General features: G+C 38.2%; 2 protein-coding genes across 7 annotated transcripts in view; one reads left to right on the top strand and one right to left on the bottom strand.

Moving 5' to 3' along the window:
• Positions 1-4038: 4038 nt before the first annotated feature.
• On the top strand, positions 4039-9484 carry LOC124179959 (WD repeat-containing protein 74). 3 transcript variants are annotated; one of them, XM_046564868.1, is made up of 8 exons: positions 4039-4337; positions 5117-5264; positions 5356-5451; positions 6401-6728; positions 6807-6907; positions 7781-7982; positions 8913-9215; positions 9300-9484. In XM_046564868.1, the coding sequence occupies exons 1-8, from the start codon at positions 4280-4282 to the stop codon at positions 9372-9374; spliced, it is 1311 nt and encodes a 436-aa protein (XP_046420824.1). In that variant the 5' UTR covers positions 4039-4279; the 3' UTR covers positions 9375-9484. The 3 variants fall into 3 exon arrangements, with proteins under 3 accessions (XP_046420824.1, XP_046420826.1, XP_046420827.1); XM_046564870.1 differs by having other exon boundaries at positions 4041-4337; positions 6422-6728; XM_046564871.1 differs by lacking the exon at positions 4039-4337 and adding an exon at positions 4587-4921.
• A 1124-nt stretch (positions 9485-10608) lies between these two features.
• LOC124179955 (dentin sialophosphoprotein) overlaps positions 10609-18246 on the bottom strand; it is a 74748-nt gene continuing 67110 nt past the window's right edge. The window contains exons 10-17 of one of the 4 annotated variants that reach the window (XM_046564842.1): positions 18057-18194; positions 16010-16162; positions 14990-15168; positions 13609-13812; positions 13359-13505; positions 13170-13263; positions 11707-11897; positions 10609-11625 (exon numbers count right to left, since the gene is read on the bottom strand). In XM_046564842.1, coding sequence (XP_046420798.1) covers positions 11584-11625; positions 11707-11897; positions 13170-13263; positions 13359-13505; positions 13609-13812; positions 14990-15168; positions 16010-16162; positions 18057-18194 — 1148 coding nt within the window. In that variant the 3' untranslated portion in view covers positions 10609-11583. Of the gene's footprint in view, positions 11898-13169; positions 13264-13313; positions 13506-13608; positions 13813-14989; positions 15169-16009; positions 16163-18056; positions 18195-18246 lie in introns of all 4 variants that reach the window. The other 3 variants (XM_046564841.1, XM_046564843.1, XM_046564844.1) reach the window with 3 other exon arrangements.

Below are 18246 nucleotides of genomic sequence, written 5' to 3'. Positions count from 1 at the left end.
CAATAGGTTATTATAACATACGCCTTTCAAACAGTACGCGTCATAAGGGTGTAACATCCGACCGGAATGTTCGTATGTTTTATCGACTATTATTACTGCATGTTACTTTTATCAACTAACCAAACTCGAAGTACAAGAATCTTGTAACCATACGGAATTAAAACAACTGTCTAACTATTTGGAATATCCCTAGATGGAAATAACTAATGACATTCACTAACCAAAGCTTAAAAACCATGTTACGAGATCTTCGCACTACAAAGAGCTATAATATATTTATACGTTATTATATATCACCATCATATTAACACCATAATTAACTAACACAATTATATCCAATTATTATTTAGCACTCGACAATGCCATTTGTGCATTCGTAGCTGAGAGCTATACTATAAGCAACTTACGCTATACCATATAGCCTGGAGTACAGAAGACTGTAAAACCATAGATAAATGTATAACCAATATAATGTAAAGATAGCACTGCTGCAATAATCCATAAAACCAGAGACTGCAAAACCTTCAAAACCGTGAATACTAATTATCCAGCATGAACTATACCTTCCTCCGTAACGCCGTATTGTAGGCAACACGCGCAACGTCTTGAAGGCAATGCAGATCTCCAATGTGGAGCCATACAGAGCTTCATCTAGAGAACACATTAGGAAACTTATCGACGAAACGATTGAAGATAAATCAACTCACAATAAACTCAAAAATGCATACGTGGCAACGCCCTGTTACGTACCAAGAGGAACGTTTCGAGTCGACTCTGATTCGCCGCGTGATTTAAATTGTTCTCCTGACTTACGTAGTTGGTGTATGTAAATCTCGGGAATCCGCTGATCAGCTCCTCAGATCTTCTCGTTCAACTCGCCTACAATTCTGAAAGTTCGTTAGGTAGGGCTCGTGCCAACCATCACTATGCGTGATTGAAATAATTATTTATGACAACACTTGGGTTAATTACACATTTATTAACGGTCTCCTTCTAGTTCTCGATGGTAGGTTTACAATCGTGGTACAGATTGGTGTTAATCACTATCGCAGTGACAAACTGTTAACAAGTCTCGAAGGTTGAATAATGATTTTATTCTAGGATTTCGGTAGAGGTCTGATCTGTTCTCTATGATGTCTGAAGTTCTTCTCATTATTCTGTTTTTGGGAAGGTTGACTTAGAGGGAAAATAGGAGGAGTTCAAAAGGAGTCGCGGTTTCTCGCGGGTCTCGAATGATTGGTTGAGGATGATGAAAAAAATTGGGGGTAAGGTTTCTGGTTCGTGCGTGGGATCTCGGTGGTGGATTGGCGCGAGGTGATTGGTTAAGAGAAGCAAGCGGCGAAGCGCTGACTGGTCTTGTTTTCGTTAAAATAAGGGCGCTATCCTGAATTCTGGGAATAGGGGTTTCTTTCTCTGTGAGCTATCCGTGATTTATCTTCCCACGTTTCCGGTGTTTGTCTTTTTGGTTATCTTATCTGTTGGAGGTTTATTATTTTGGGTTATTACGGTTGAATGGGAAAAAATGTATATATAACATGTATGTATGAATTTGACTGATGAAATAACGGTTAATCTAGCGTGTGAGAACTGTTGATATAAGAATTTGGACGTTGTGATGGTAACTAAGTGCGTTGGTATTAATCTACGACTATCGGTAAGAGCACGTAGGGCTCTCTTATGGTAACTGCACGCTGGTCAGGTAGAGCGCAGAGAGGGCGCCGCCGTGGATACCGGCTGGCACGTAACAGCCCAATGACAGGCAACCAACAAACATACGAAAAACGTACTAGAAGCTTCCAAGCCGATTTATATCAATATAAGAATTAATAATTACAGAAGAGAATTATATGCGAAAGCACACATATAAACCTGCTCTAAAACTATGGATTATCAAATTGTTAAATACCCTAAATCTGTTAAGATAATTATAACACAAACACCTAAGAATATTCGCAGCAGCGCGATTCTAATAATGTTAAGCAAATAGCAACTATGTCTCATAAACAATCGCTATTGTACTCCAGGTGAATAACAACGGTAATCAATTATAATACATATGCAATTTTATATAGATACACGCAATAAAACTAACAAACGACGAGTAACGAATATGACATATAGACTTTGTAACGAACAGGATAGTAAGAATATTAAGAAGTAAGCAGGAACTAGAATTCAGCGCATCGTGACCCCGAAAATGCACACCGCACTAACATAAAACATGAGTCATCACTAGCGCATACGCACTGCGATTACCATATTAGGAAATAGCTGCCGAAAGCACGAGACGGGGGAAGAAGCACAGTAGGCGAGGGGCCAAGGGGGGCTTGCGCCCCAACAACAAAGCCCACGCAGAATGGAAAATTACAGAACAACGACTCCGCACCTACACCACCGCACCAGTGCAGCGTTATACCATATGTAAAAACTTGCAATACAGTAATAGCTAAAGAACTAAGATCACAGGCGTGCATGCGGCGAAGATGTCGTGCCCTAATTGTCGTGCCCTAAAAAAGGGGGAGGTGCGCAAAAGGTGACAAAATCTAAAGAAGGGGATCGTTCTGCGCAACGATCGACCCCGATAAAAACGGTGACCGATCATCCGATCGTCCTCTTGGCTTCTACCACCAGATTCGTCATTTTGTTCCGGTACAGTCTCGCGGTAAAATCCTTTTGCCTTTTGCATTTAAACTTTTCATACAACGTTACTCTGCCCAAAAGTCCAGCGAGCTTTCAGCTCCATTTTGTCATATTAATTTAAAATCTTACACTAAGTAACTCCGTTTTGTGACTTGAAATATTGAACTTATAAAATAAATCCAAATTAATCAAAGTATCCAAATATATTAGAATCAGTTATTCCGTTAAATCCTCTCACCAATCTACGCTGCAAGTCATCATATCCAGAGTATTCTCAAGTGGTAAGCCAATTAATTAAATCTTTTATCCAACAATTACTCCTTCCTCGGTTCGTTCGATTAGAGCGACAGAATGCCCGTTGTCCGGTGTATTTCAATACTTTATCGGTAATTGGTGACCCAAACTACTGATGTGAGTCTAACTGTAGCTGTGTGAATGATTCCGGTGTCTAACATCTGGAAATTTCCACCAGGTACCGTTCCGACGTCACAGGGGACCCGTACTCTACTTGCGAGTATGGGTGTATTCCGAAATATACTTCCAGTACTGCCGACCGTCACGTCACGCAGTCAACTGCAAACCTGCGTTCCGTTTTTACTTACAGTTGCCAGTCGCAGTAAAATCGGAACGCAACACCGAGGACGCGGCCATCTCTCAAGTACTGCAACTGCCTCACGTCCCAGACCCATAGACTTATAAAGATAGACTGAGCGCTCCTATAAGAGGCACTGAAGCTTACACATAAACAACAGAGATATGCCGGGAGTACTGCTCTCTCTTTTCAATCGGTTTCATAGCGGGAGACACGGGCGCAGTGGAAGTGGAACAGCTATAGATATAGGCGCATAATTTCGCCTCATTATCCTCTACCGCCTCGATCCCCGCCACAAATATCGTCAGAGAGAGAAGGGAGTACTCCCGGCATATTTCTGTCCTTTAAATGTTTGCTTCAAGCGGCTCATAAGAGCGCTCAGTCTGTCTTTATAAGTCTATGCGTGAGACAGTGCGGTAGTAGAAAGATGGCCGTTGGCAACTCAAGTAAAAACGGAACATGGTTGACAGTCGACAACGTGACGTTACGGTCGGCGGTACTGCAAGTTTCGGAACGCACCCATAAGTCAGTGAATCTTTTATCTCCTTTGCACTGCTGAGTTCTTGCCTAGCTCTGCCCAGCCCCCTGACACCCACTGCTGACACCACTTGACACACGCTGCTAAAAGTGGTCCGCAAAATGTCCCTCGATTCTGCAGCCATTCTCCACCACTAGTAGCGCTAGTAGTTGTCTGAAAACTTGCGCGCGGTCAGCGAGCGTGTCAAAAGTCTACTAGCGCCACGTAGAGGAACTAAGAAACGGAGTCAAAACAGTGGTCAAAACGCGTACAATTTTTTAGTACACGAGCAATGGCGAGAGTCAGGGGGCTGGCTCTGCCTCTGTGTTAGGGACTTTTTAGCGCTGTCATTTATATCCTATATTCTCCCTAACAGGAGCCGATAGTCATTGAATGGGACAGAAATAGAAGATTGTAAAACACCGCGCAACACCGCGTGTACTCTCGAATAGACGTGAAGAGTACAAACTACGGTGACAAAGTGACAAGTCCTATTGATTACTGCCAAATTTCTTCGTGATTTCTTAAGAATGAGCTACAGAGAAGACTTGAACGTTTTCGTTGGCGGAACGACTGGAGCCTTCAAAGGTATCGTCCAAACTACCTTCGGAGACACGTTTACCGTAGACTAGGTTCGGATTAGGTTACGTCGATATTTTATTAACAACGTGTCTGAAAGTGGATTTATTACAAGTAATAAAGGTTGCATCAGTGTGAAAAAATGTTATGCACACTATTTCCATTGGGCAAAAATATTTTCCGAATTCTTACGGCTTGCCTCACTCATTCGACAAGTTCACTCGACAGTCGTATGAACGAATAGATTTAAATATTGTTCGTCATGCGGACGCATGCTAGCTTTTGGTATGGTCGTGTGAAAGAGTTGTTGCTCGGCAATAAAATCATTGCAGTGGCTATTCATGCGGCTTCTATTATGCTATTGTTAAAGGTATTATGTACATATTGTGTTCTGTTCATATCGGAAAAATAAGAGGTATGAACTATGCTGCCGGTGTATATTAACCTGGGAAAATTTCGAAATGTAGAAAATGTGACACCGTTCATGGACAGCGAATTCGAGTGTTACCAGTCTTGACTGACTCGCGTACAACCGTGGACCCGCTTGTGTAGTTATTTTGGCATGGAAATATTTGTCTAGTTTCATCGCACAGGTTAAATACCCAAGTAAATTACATGGTATACCTACAAAGGTGGATTCGGACCGTTTCAGAGCTACCAATATTGCCTGCTGCTATTTAAACAATATGTTTAGTAGACATCACTAGGAGCCTTGAATCAGTCAGAACAGATACCTGTAGGTGTATGTTCTACATTTTCATGTAATTCATCTCATATATTTTGTACAGGGCTGAAAGTTAATGAAAGGACATGTATTGCAAAGAACATACAAAGTCTTATAGCCATAACAGATGATCAAGAAATTACGACAATGGCTTGGGGCGATCAAGAAGAAAAAGAAATTTTAATTGGGTCCGGATCAAAAGGAATTCCAAGGTTTGAATTGAAATTATATAGATATTCCGGCACATTTTGACACAATCTTGCTAATTACTGAACAATTCGTTGATTTCTCCTTCATTTGCAGTGTTAAAATATATGATACCGAATACTCAGCATTTACAAGTTCATTTAATTGCGATGGCGGAAAAGGAAAGATCAAAGGAATTTCCAGGTTCAATGAGTAAGTCATAGAAACCAAAACGTGCCTCTAAAATTATGTACTCGTTTCGCTGAAGGATCGTGCATATATATTAGTCTCATAGTTATAGCAAAGAATTACAATCATCAAAATTTATCTAATGCACCTTACTTTTCAGAGGCTTTACTGTGGTCTCCCTGTTCTCTTAAAAGTACCTAATTCCTTTTCTTGTCTTTATAAGTGCTCTGAAACTGAAGGTTTCCCCCTAGATGTACCCCGAAGCACACCGTTCCAAAAACATTGATTTCCTTTTTCATGAAACAAAAATGCTTATGCATGTTTTTGTTTAGTACTGTGCGTAGAATGTGACTGCTGAACTAGTTTTGGCATTCGATATCCATAGAGTTCACATCGAAATAGAGTATAGCATCTTTTTTCTTCATAACTGCAGAAATTTAATACCCCTTAATTTTGCAAAAATTATCCTCTATTTCCCGTTAAATTGCTTGGGTTGTGCGGGCACTAAAAAAAAATATTTTTTTTTAGTGCCTCCCCCTCATAAAACTGTTGTGATGAAAAACAAATCCCTTGCAAATGTGAGCTTGATCGGGCAGGTTTTAGGGGTCCAATGTTCGAATTTTCGTGTTTTACATCGAAATAACACATAAAAAATAGTCACCTTAACTCACCATCGAATTCGCGTAAAAGTATAGATGAAAATGTAAAATAATAAAAACTTATTTTTTCTCTGAATTTAATACGATTATTTTTGATGTTTAAATTTTTTCATTTTTCAATCGCAATATTTTTCAAGAGTTTCTCAAAACTCGCAAGCGGGACCTCTAAATCTTGTCTGATTAAACTCAAATTTTGCAGGGGGTTTGTTTTTCATCATAAACAGTTTTATGAAAGAGCAGCACTAAAAAAAAATTATTTTTTTTTCGGTGAATCACCCTACTATACATATTCCTAATAATTATCAACATACCAGGGCGCATGATTTTATTTTTAGCGCTGTAATAACAGCAGTTGAAACGGGTCATGTGAAGTTATGGAGATACAACGAGAGTGAACAAATATCGATAAATGCTGGTGAAAATTTGCAGAGAATGAGGCATTCGATCGTGAATAAAAATATAATCGCCACCGGAGGTCGTGAAAATGCTTTGAAGTTGTTTGACCTGGAGAAGCAGGAAAAAGTGTTTGTTGAAAAAAATGTTCCACCTGACATATGCCAGTTGCGAATGCCCGTTTGGGTCTCTGATCTAATTTTTTTGCCGAACACCAGTTCAGTTGTTACAGCAAGTAAATATGGCCATGTGAGTATGTGCTCATTTTATATTTTTACTGGCATCTTAGGTTTGAATCTTTCATATGACACCTCATTTATATTTTAGGTTCGTTTATACGATCCCAGGTCCACACAGCGAAGGCCATTAATAAATCTTGAGATCAAAGATGAGGCTTTGACAACTATTGCAGCTGCTCATAAGGAAAAGTAAGTTTGGACAATATCTTTTTTGAAGCACCATATATCTATAACATGGAAGTTGATTCTCAATCATGATTCATATGCACGTACAAATAGATACACATACGAGCATTCGATGCATTGCCCGTCATGAAACTATAAATGACGTCACCATATGTGCGAAATGCAGGGTATCTATTGCTCCTTAACTATCCTTAGGTTCTGTAATTATCCTGGCAAACAAAAATTTCTCCTTTAAGACCTGGAAATGTCCTGGAATATTTTGATTTATCCTAGAAAAGCTGACATAATACATTTTTTTGTTTGCAAACTGCAACATTTGATTTGTAATACATGGCCTTGAATGCGTTAAATTTTAACAGATGGACATGCAATCTAATCAACTTATCCTATCCTCAGAAATTTATAAGTTAGCAAAATTAAGGTTATAAAATTTTGTCCTTAATCGTCCCAGAACCTCCTGAAATAGTCCTAGAACCTAAATTCTCGATTGCAGTAGATACCCTGTGAATACCTGTACTACCCCTCACTGCTAAGAAGTGAGTCTTCATTTCCATCGGTTATGGTTGTGAGAAAATCGAAGTTGGGTCTAGGAAATGTGAAATGTGATGATTTTACTCTGGCTACAATTTTCAATTAGAGTTTGATGTTTAGACTGTCGGAATTTTAATAGCTTTATATTTTTATAGCTATATATATATATATATAATACATGATACATATATGATAACTTCAAATATGTTATATATATATATATATATAAAACATATTTGAAGTTCCGATCAACGACAGAAACTATATATAGACTTTCCGGCAATCTAAGGGTTAACAGAAAACAACCGGTAAACATACATGATTATCTGTGTTTAATTACTTCAGGCACGTAGTTGTCGGATCTGGGAAAGGAAGAATGAATTTAATCGATCTGCGCAATCCTGGAAAAATTTTGAATACGTACAAAGGTTTTACCGGCGGAGTAACAGATTTAGCTTGCAGTCAGTTACATCCGTTAATAACGAGTGTTAGCCTGGACAGGCACCTAAGGATTCACCATTTAGAAACAAAACAACTGTTGAAAGAGGTATTGGGAAAACAATTATGACCATTACTGTGAAACTAAGGATTCCTAGCGCCACAGACATGACGCAGACCTATGCTCAAACTCTTACAGTTATGCGTTACCCAATGTGGCACAATTAGAATGATCAAATCAGATTTGATGTCATTAGTTGCATTACGGACCGTTAAATCTATAGCATCCTTCTGCAAGTCTGTAGCGGCTCAATCTATTTGGCAATATTTTTTACGAATTTTTGAAAATCTATGTACTATTTTGAAAAATTTGATTTCGAAATTTGAAGGGCCAACAATTTCGAAGACCTACGGCTATAGCCTTTTCAGCCTTATTGTTAATCCGGACCTTGACATAGCCCGCCTATTCGGTTTAGGTGTAGTCTGCAGGGTGGTTGTTGAAGTCAATTTGGAAAAATTACGAAGATGACAGGAAATTGTAGTTCTTAATATAATATTAAGTTGAAGACATTGCCAACGTAACTTTTGGTGTTGGGCCTTCATTTCGGCTAAAAATATTTTCAGCTCCCAATTTGATTTCCTAATACTATTTCACTCTCTGTAACATAGCTCTCAAGGAATAGGTAAACAGTTTATGAGGAAGTATTCACGTGTGACTCGAAATTTTCAGTAAATTTTAGGTTTGTGTTTCGTACTTACCTACATCTCATACAGTATCAGAACTCTTGTTTCAATACTGGCGATTTTTAACCACTTTTTATCATAGAGAAGCTTTGCCAAAGAGATCCATCGATCCCGTGTGATATAGTCTTGCAAAGAGAACCATGGATAAGTAATGATATTAGATTGTTGGGGACAAAATGGCTAATTAGAATATAATTTCTCACAGAAACTAGCGATGACAGTGATCGAAGATCTACATTCCCACTGCAATAATATGTTTGAGTAATTTCAAAATTTGGCGAATGTTTGTTTATAGGTTTATTTGGTATTCTCACTGAATGCAGTGTTATTGCGATCAAACTTTTCATTGGAAGCCAACACCCCGTTATTGGAAGACAATGTCGAAAACACCAGGCCCATAAGTTGTTCAACTGATCGGTCAACCGTGACAAGTACTGCGACAGAAAATTGTGTCGGGCTACATTCAGATTACGATGTTGAATATGACGAGATGTTTAACCAGATGCCAGTCATCGACAACGCAAGTGATGCAAATGTTACACAAAATAAGAGACACTACCCATATAAAGAGGAAGCAACCGTCATAGATGATACTTTGGTAACGCAAACACATTTACTTTGAATGACGCAACATCGAAAACACATGTTCACACCTTAAGCCAAAAATGGTTTTCTATTTTAGGAGTATGACAGTGGTGGAAATAACAAAAAATCACGTGCAATGAAAAAAAACAGAAGAAGGTCGAAAGTTCGCTGAGGAGGGAGATTACCTTGCGGTTATTTTTTTATCATTAAATGACACACCATTGTTCTGTATAATTGTATGATTGAATAACCCAGTGTTCGTAAAATATGGATTTAAAACCAGTTCACGTAGCGCATCGTCTTCACTTTGGTACTTTCCCGAGACAAAGCAACCGTTTCATGGGCCAGCGATTACCAGCCTAGAATTATGAATCTGAGTGATATATTTACAATGTTTGCTATAAAGCGAGAGGATTTGAGATGGTCGCTGTGTATAAGATCCCAGAATGGTTTGAACCAATCACGTTTATGCCATGGAGACCGACGGTGGGTATTAGATCGTGACTACAATGTGAGAATCGCAGTACACTAAAGGCCGACACGATCATGCATGTCAAGGCTAACATTGTCCTGACTGAATGCGTCATATTCCCTGTTGTAATCGAAGTACTATTTGTCAAAAATCGATTTCCACATAGTACGCTCATTGTCAGTGACAGCGTAATGTTACATTTTAGGTTGGTGTACAACGTCAAGCTGTAAAGGTTTTCAGCTACCCGGCTCATGAAATTTATTGGCATTGCACCTTAAACGTAAGTTCACCTGAGTAAAGTCGATTCAGACCTCTGTTGTTTTAGTGAGTCATGTGTAAGGTTGGCTCTGATAGCCTCTAACCAATCGTAGCGGCGAATTGAATAGATACGGCGTGTGCTATTCAACAGTCATCTTTTTCTTCTTCTTCTTCTTCTTCTTCCAAATGGCTATGCCCCCCAAGGAGGAAGTGCCAACGTACTACTCTTAGCTTGTTCCTGGGATATCCCAGAAATTTCGTGGAACTATGAAGCAAGAGCTAGCTCCCTCCCTCTCCCTCTCTCGTATGTACGCGCTCAAGTTGAAACGATGCGACAAATCAGCTACTGAACTGCGCTCGGTTGACAGTCTTTCGATTCTGGTTCCCACACGCGCGTAAATCGCAGTTATCGGTCTGCTCAGTAAGTACGTCTGCGGCGCACAGTCGCAATGTAACGTTCGTTACGCTACAATGACTGTAATCAACGGAAATTTCTATTTTTCTTCACGATATTTTGTGAAATTGAGATGAAACTGGTGTCGGCACGGCGTCGGGATTATTACGAGATGTCATCGCACAGCAAGCTTCGACTATACAACGTGCTTATTCTGAACTTGTTGAAGATCTAATTGGTGCTTGATTTTAATGTTTGATTTCACAACAAATACAAGTAAAACATTGTTGTACTTGGCGGCTTTATTGATGCTTATAATTTTTGCAATGTTCTACAAAACTGTGTGTGGCTTACCAGAAGCTCAGAAATTTTCTGAGAATTATTTCAAGTTGCCTGGCTTCTGATGTAAGCTTCTACTCATATTTCATTGTTTAAATTCATTTCATACTTATTAATACAGTAATTTATAATATCTATATTTACAGATGGTGTTATTATTCTTTGTTATTGTTGTTGTTATTATTGTTAATATTATTATTATCATCATCATTATTCGTGTACATATATTCTAGGGGTATACAAGTAATTTTAAATCACAAATAATTCAAATATTTCGAATAATTAGATTTTCATTTCAACACCCCTAATATGATCGCATATGGTAATATTTTTATTTTTTTTTTTCAAACCCGTTTCTGACTTTAAAAATCACCCGCGGAAGGCAAAGGTTTGCATTATTCATTAAGTAAACCCTCTCAAAGTATCACAAATTACTAGTGTTTAACTTTTTGTTGCTTCATTTACTTTAACCTCGTACAGTTATAACGTTATACAATATTATTATGCATATCAATAATCAATTACGGTCCTTTCTCGATGTACAAAGCAATATGCTGATGGCCATAATTGCATGCTAGTTTCAAACCTAACGGTGAAAATGAATCGAATCAATTAGTGTACGATGATAATTATACTATTATATAAAATTAGACTCTACTGCTTGCTGCGAAATATGAATTGAATTGCTCAATTGGAATTGGATATAAAACGAATAACTGGACATATTTGTAAAATACATAAGAAACTTCACTCTGATTATATTTGATGACTCTCCGGAGATTATAGGTGTACTTGCATTGTAGCAAAAGCATCGTGATCGCTATACTTCAGTTTAGTTAGATATCCCTTGACGAGTGGGTGAGGTTGCTTAGGCTGTAGAAAATAATGCTTTACCAGTCGAGACTAACTAGGATGTCGTTATTCGCCTCCGGAGACTGTCACTTCTCGCCATGTTGGCTCCTGTGATTGGGTTACTAATAAGTGGTCCGAAATATCTGATGCCGTTGGACTGAGTGGAGGACTAGGTATTCTACGGGTTACTTGTTCTTCTGCAACTGCTACTGCTGTTGTTCGGTTATTATCCGCTTTATCAGCATCCTCGTCTCCTTCGGTATCCCCGTGATCGACGAGCGAGACCTCGGAAGCGGCTAAACTTGGTTCTTTCGACGTTCCAGAATCTTTATCCCGTGAGGATAATAAACTATCCTTGTTACTGCTACCATCATCATCGCCTATGGCAAGCAATTAGAAAATCTGGTTTGAACTATGCTAACCTGTATGACTGTAGTTATGCACTTACAGTGGTAAAAGACGTGTGCGTGCGTGTGCGTGTGTGTAATTGTACAAAAAATTTTAGTAGGATACCGAAGTGTTATTTAAACAGCTGCATAAGTTGTGCAATTAATATAATGGTACCTATTATTGTCGCAGGTGCATGATAGACAAGATTTTGGGCATGGAAATAAACAAATTTTTCCGATCTTATTTAAATGGGAAATAGAAAATCGCGATGAGCCAACCTCCAAATTTTAATACTAAGAGATGAAACTAAGACAGCATCCTTTTTTCGTCATTTCGAACAATATTTTCGGCTTCAATGTTTAAAAAAATAGTTGATTTTCTTGACACAGTCCAGTGCAAGAACCAGTTGACGCGATAAATTTTAAGAGTTAGGCACAAGATGTGTGTACGCTATTATATATAAATAATATAGCGTAAATATGTATATGTAAGCATAGCGTCTGGTGCTTGCACATGAGAGTGCACACACATCTTGTGCTTAACTCTTAAAATTTATCGCGTCAACTGGTCGGGTATACGTTGCAAAGAAATTCAGCGTTCATTATAAAGACGCCGGTTCGGGGGGTAAATCGAACAAGAGGTGTAACATCAAAAAAACCTTTGGCGTAAACCAAACTCATCTCCCACTCGCCGGAGTTGGTTGGACCATATAGGATCTACTGATTATGACAATTGTTCCTCGAAGTTGCAGGTGCTGCAATTTGTTCCGAATATCAGGAGTTGCAGGCCATCCTACACTTACCGTTCACCGAAAGGCCAGAATTTTCGATTAACGGAAAGCAAGAAAGGTTCGCTTGAAACAAATAGTCCCTAAAGCACCATTGCCACCGAAGAGGCATATAGGGTTTTTGAACGCGCCAACAAAAAACTTTGACAAGAACGGATTAAACACTTTTGATAAAAGTACGCGAGTTCCTGCGATACGGAAATATGTTTCACGGAATACAGATACATACCACGAAACAGAAAGAGTCTGCGTAGCGTGAATTAGATTTGCTTCGATAAATAGGGTTCGACAAACGACTAAAAGAAAATTACAAAACGCACCCACTTTACCACCCGTTCTAATAAACTATAGGCGACAACTCATCAGAAATTTGATTGGAACAGAATTGCACTGTTAGTCAGAGCATACGATATGCGCGAACTTTCTTAAGATTTATTGGGGGGAAATATAATAAGGTGGATTTAACCATTATTACCACATGGCCTCAGGACGATGTATAATAAAAGATCAGATAGCGAAATTATACCGATCACTTTATCATCGTCGTCTACAACGACGAGTCGGTGGACCTGAAATGGCAGAAATATCATGATTAGATTTCATGTTGTGTGATACGTACATATACTACAGTGACGACTCATTTCAACACGATCCCACTATTTACCTCAGCTCGTACAATTTTTTCCATTACAGTAAATAATGTTTCATCGAGCTTGCAGCTTTGTACCCCTTCAAACCACTCGTTTCTGTGTTCATTGGCATCTCGTAACGAAACATCTAGATTATTGTAAGTTTTCTCTGCCGCCAAATTCTGAAATAGAAAGCGATTGTGAGCGATGGTGAATATCAGAAAAAAACCTAGGTAAACTTGAGCAAGATTATGGAGGAGTCCAATGTGAAAATAAATTGCTTACTATAACGTCGAACTTGGAATAGATGTTGACTAATTTTCCATCGTTGTCTATGATCGGTAACGCCGATACCCGCCTTTCGACGAACTTCTTGAGCGCTAAGATTATGCTAGTTTCTTCGGTAGCTGTTTCTATGTTCTCAAATGTTCCTATCCTTAGCTCTCTCAGCGTTTTACTCATGAAGGAAGGCCTCGGGAGCTCGAGAATCTGGAGCGCAAATCAGTATAAATTAGACATAGAAAATCGACCTACAGTAGTAGGATTTTTATACGATTCCCGATATATATACATATATGTTGATATTAAAAGTTAAATCAAATTCGTGAATTAACATACGAACGCTTTCATTTACGCAATTTTATGCATCTGAGCTTTTTTGTGTTCAACTCGACAAAACTATTTATTTTCCATTATTTTCGGTACATTCGGCGACGACTTGTCAAATTTCAAAGAGCAAAAAAGGTCGTCCTATATTATTTCCATATTATACTTAGATCGTAAAGCGGGCTGTCTTAGAGTTGATGTAGAGAACTCAAATTTTCAGGGAATTATTTTTCTATTATTTGAAAGCACTTGAGCCCGTGGGAACATAAAAATGGTCGATTTCGACGTTGAGATGTATATATGTATATCTCCAAATACCTGAGTTCGCGTATCTCAAATGCAAAAAAAAAGGCTCAACAGCCCCATTCTATAACAGTTCTGAACAAAAAGACTGATGCATTTCCATTTGACGCAGAAATAAAGGAATAGCATGAATTCGACGAATTTAGTATTGCGATCCAACTTATAATGTTTTTTTTTTTTGCCTTAGGTGTAATTTACATTTTGACCTTCACACGACGAACCATCACAATATCTACAATTGGTCACGAAACACATAATATTCAGACAGGGTGTCACATTTTAATCAATCGAGTCAAACCACTCGAAAACCAACAGTGTGAGTGAAAATGTTTCAGACAAAAGTCGCGAGGTCCGAAGGGGGAAAGAAGACGAGAGTGTCAGATTTTTCGTAAGTGGACCCAAGGACTTGCATACTTGCCACCTAAACTCGACCGGCGATGAGTCGGTCAAGGCTCGTATCTCATCACCGGTCGAGTTTAGGTGGTAAGTATGCGAGTACTTTTTTTGCAGAATTTGATACCCTTTCAGAGGCCGATGAACAAAATATACTGTTCCATTAAAAAATAAAACCAAGTTGACCTTCATCTGACCTTGGCGAGTCCACTTACGGAAAATCTGACACTCTCGTCTCCTTTCCCCCTTCGAACCTCGCGACTTTTGTTTGAAACATTTCTCACTCCCACGTTTTGTTTTCAAGACATTTGACTGGATTCATTAAAACGAAAAACCCTGTACATATTCATCAATGTATACTCACGTATAGGAAAAGGAACCTGAGTATTCTCTTATGTGTCAGTATATATAGGACGTTTCCAGTGTCAGGATCAATGACGGGCAAACGATGGATCCTGTTCTTGATGAGGGTGCGAATAGCATCGTACAGGGATGCGTCTGGCCCAATGCTGACGAGCGGATGAACTTGATCCTTCAGAACTTCTACGGTCAATGCATTAAGTGATTTTGAAAGAATCTCGAATCAGGTTACTTGAAAGTGTCACTTTGGCCTATCGCGTAAAACCAACTTTATTACACACACGACGAAGCTTGGGGGAAATCTATCGAATGTTTTATGGAATAGCGACAATTCTGGGCCATTTCCAACGAATAACTTTTTCCCACATATTGAAGCAATTTTGAGAAATTTTATCGAATGGGTAAACATAGTCCGATGGATCCCGCGATTCTTCAAATGTGGTTGAAGTCCTGATAAGTAGTATTTTGGAAGGAGATGGTCAGGTGAAAATTGAATTTACATTCGTCGTACATTTTTTTACGTAATTCTACCGCAGATACTTCTCGTTACAATCCGTGCGTACGTACCAGCTCTTAGAACCCTTCGGTATTACATTTTTTCAATAATATTTCGCAAAATTGCTGAACTGAAAGGGAAAATATTCATGTGACATTTTTAAGTTTAAAAGTGGCTTAAAATTATTGCCATCCTGTAGGGCAGAATATCTTAGATTAATTTCGAACTTTTCGATGTAGACAAATTATTTTGAACTTAGGGAGATGATGAAATCCCAAATAAAAAATAGTTTCAGAAAACATTTAGAAGAAAGTATGAATGCCTCTTAGAGTTGGGACAGTGATAAGAGAAGAGGATCCGAAATGGTCTAGCCGAAATGTCAGCCGAGTGGACATGTAATACGCCATATTCTCTGGGCAAATTTTGGAGTAAAAATGTTAGGTACCTACACATCGCCTACGTCGGTCTCAGTCGTAGCTAATATTCAATAAATAACCCCGTATGCAGATATATAATTATAATACTTACTTCTCCAGGTATCGAGTTCGTGTTCTTCGAGCTCATCCATTGTAACGGATGGACTGGTGTAATACATTTGTAGAATTTTTATGAAATCTGTGATCGTCAGCATTCCCACGAACTCTTGCCGAGAACTGTCCCACAACGGAGCCGCCCTTACACCTGCGATTCAAGTGAATAATTGCATTATAACATACAATTTGGTTTCATTCGCGGTTTCAGTAATTAGGTACATACTTTTAATTCTCGACACTCTGCACAAAATTAATATACTATACCGGGTTTCTAAAAGATACTGAAAGCGAATTGGAAGAATCGCTTTTCACAATCTACCCGTATACGCGTATTGTATATGGGATAATACGATATTCCCGGTACGGTAGGCTGTTCGATCGGGGAGACACGGGAATGATTTTAGTGAAATATGAAAATAATCGGATGTGCAGTATCTTTATGCTGAATATATATTGCACGTATACTGTAATATGCAGATGCCCATAAATTAATATTATATGTAACTCATTTCAAAAGCGTCTTTATACCACATACAAACATACATTAATGGGGCGTCTTTATTACACCAATTATTGGCAAACATTCCGGAGCCGAAATTCCGTTTTCTCTGCAATTCTGTTAAATCATCTTGTAGTAAGTGCCGAGGGGGGGCAATTCAACAACTTTCAGACCTTTAGATCTTGCGGTCAAAGAGAAACGGTTTGTCAGTTTTTTTAAATTGAAAAAATTAATTTTTCACATTCAAACTTGTGTCGTATCCATGTCGCTGAGATAACATGTCGTGTAATGTGTTTTAAATATAGAAAAGTCTGTTCCAAGCTGGGTCATCATGAATCGCAAAGTCTGAAAAAACATTTTTTTTTCACAACAAAATGTTTCCTTTTTCTCAATGCACGACAACTTTCGCCTCAAGTTTGATATCTTCAACTGGAAGCTGGCGGTATTTTTTTACATAAAAAAAACTCAACTCTTCGGAAGATGCCGGACAGGGTAACACGGGGGAAGGTACGATTAATTTTATCAAGCCTAAAATGTTTGTGGTATCGGCAAAAGATTTTTAGTTTATTAACATATGAAGCAAAATATCTTTATATTATCCGTATTTGTAGGAATATATTTCACTGCAAAATTAAGGCTGCGCAATTGATCGATTAATTGTAGACTTCGATAATAATTAATTCAACGGGCCGATTAACGGATTAATTACTTTTTTCGATCGGTTTCTTTTTTCAATTAATCGAATAATCAAACAAACTGATAATTCGTTTAATAGTAAAATCGATTGTTCGATCAATCGCACGCCCTAACTTGTAATGAAATACATTTTTAGAAGTGTGTGCTTTTTTCTTCTTTTTTTTTTCCAAGCTTTCAGATTATACTTCAGATTAGTTGGGTCGAAAAATTTGAAAGAAAATTGCGATTGCATTTTCCGTCGTGTACATTCGCACAAAAAATTATAAAGCCAATCTGAGACATTAACGTAGAATCTTGATCGAGATGTCACGGAATGCTCCGTAAATTACGAATGCTTTACTGAAATAAAAAAAATCTTCATGCTTTATAAAACGAATCGCATAGCTTCCACCGTAATTCTGTTATCAGCACTGCCCGAAAAAATCAGTTTCCTGTATAAAAACTTTCTAGCTTTCAGATAAAAATATGGAATTTGCGAATAATTTCGGGAATATTAAAATATACGGCTTGTTGTGCAGAAACGATTCCTTTTTCACGGTTTGCGAGGATCCAGCTTCAAACGGATTCTACAATCGCTGAGATTATACTTCTGTGCATCCAAAGCACCTCAGATTACATTTTTTTCCCACAATAAGTACACGACGAAAATTCGAATGTGAAAGCTCATTACGCGGGTATGTAAAATAAAAAGTGTTTATTATAGTAACGACAACGCCGATTGAATGATGTATATGTGTATACTATGTATGCACATTGTACATCGCAGATTGCACAGTATGTATTAATATGCGAAGCGTGAACAATAAGATTGTAGTATCTTAACTTATTATAGTTATCATTAACTCACCATTATAAACCAATGCGAAGAAGGCCTTTTTAACGAGCAGCTGGGTGTCAAATACAACGAGTTTGGCACTGGTAGGTATCAGATCGTAACATTTGTGAAATTTGAAGAACTTTACAAAGATCTGTGATTCGTCTTCCTCTGGAATCCAAAAGATTTTATAATACATAGCAACTTTTTCTCATTACGTCGC

Source organism: Neodiprion fabricii, chromosome 4, assembly GCF_021155785.1.
Source record: "Neodiprion fabricii isolate iyNeoFabr1 chromosome 4, iyNeoFabr1.1, whole genome shotgun sequence".
Classification (NCBI taxonomy): Eukaryota; Metazoa; Arthropoda; class Insecta; order Hymenoptera; family Diprionidae; genus Neodiprion; species Neodiprion fabricii.
This window is presented reverse-complemented; position numbering and strand designations above follow the sequence as displayed.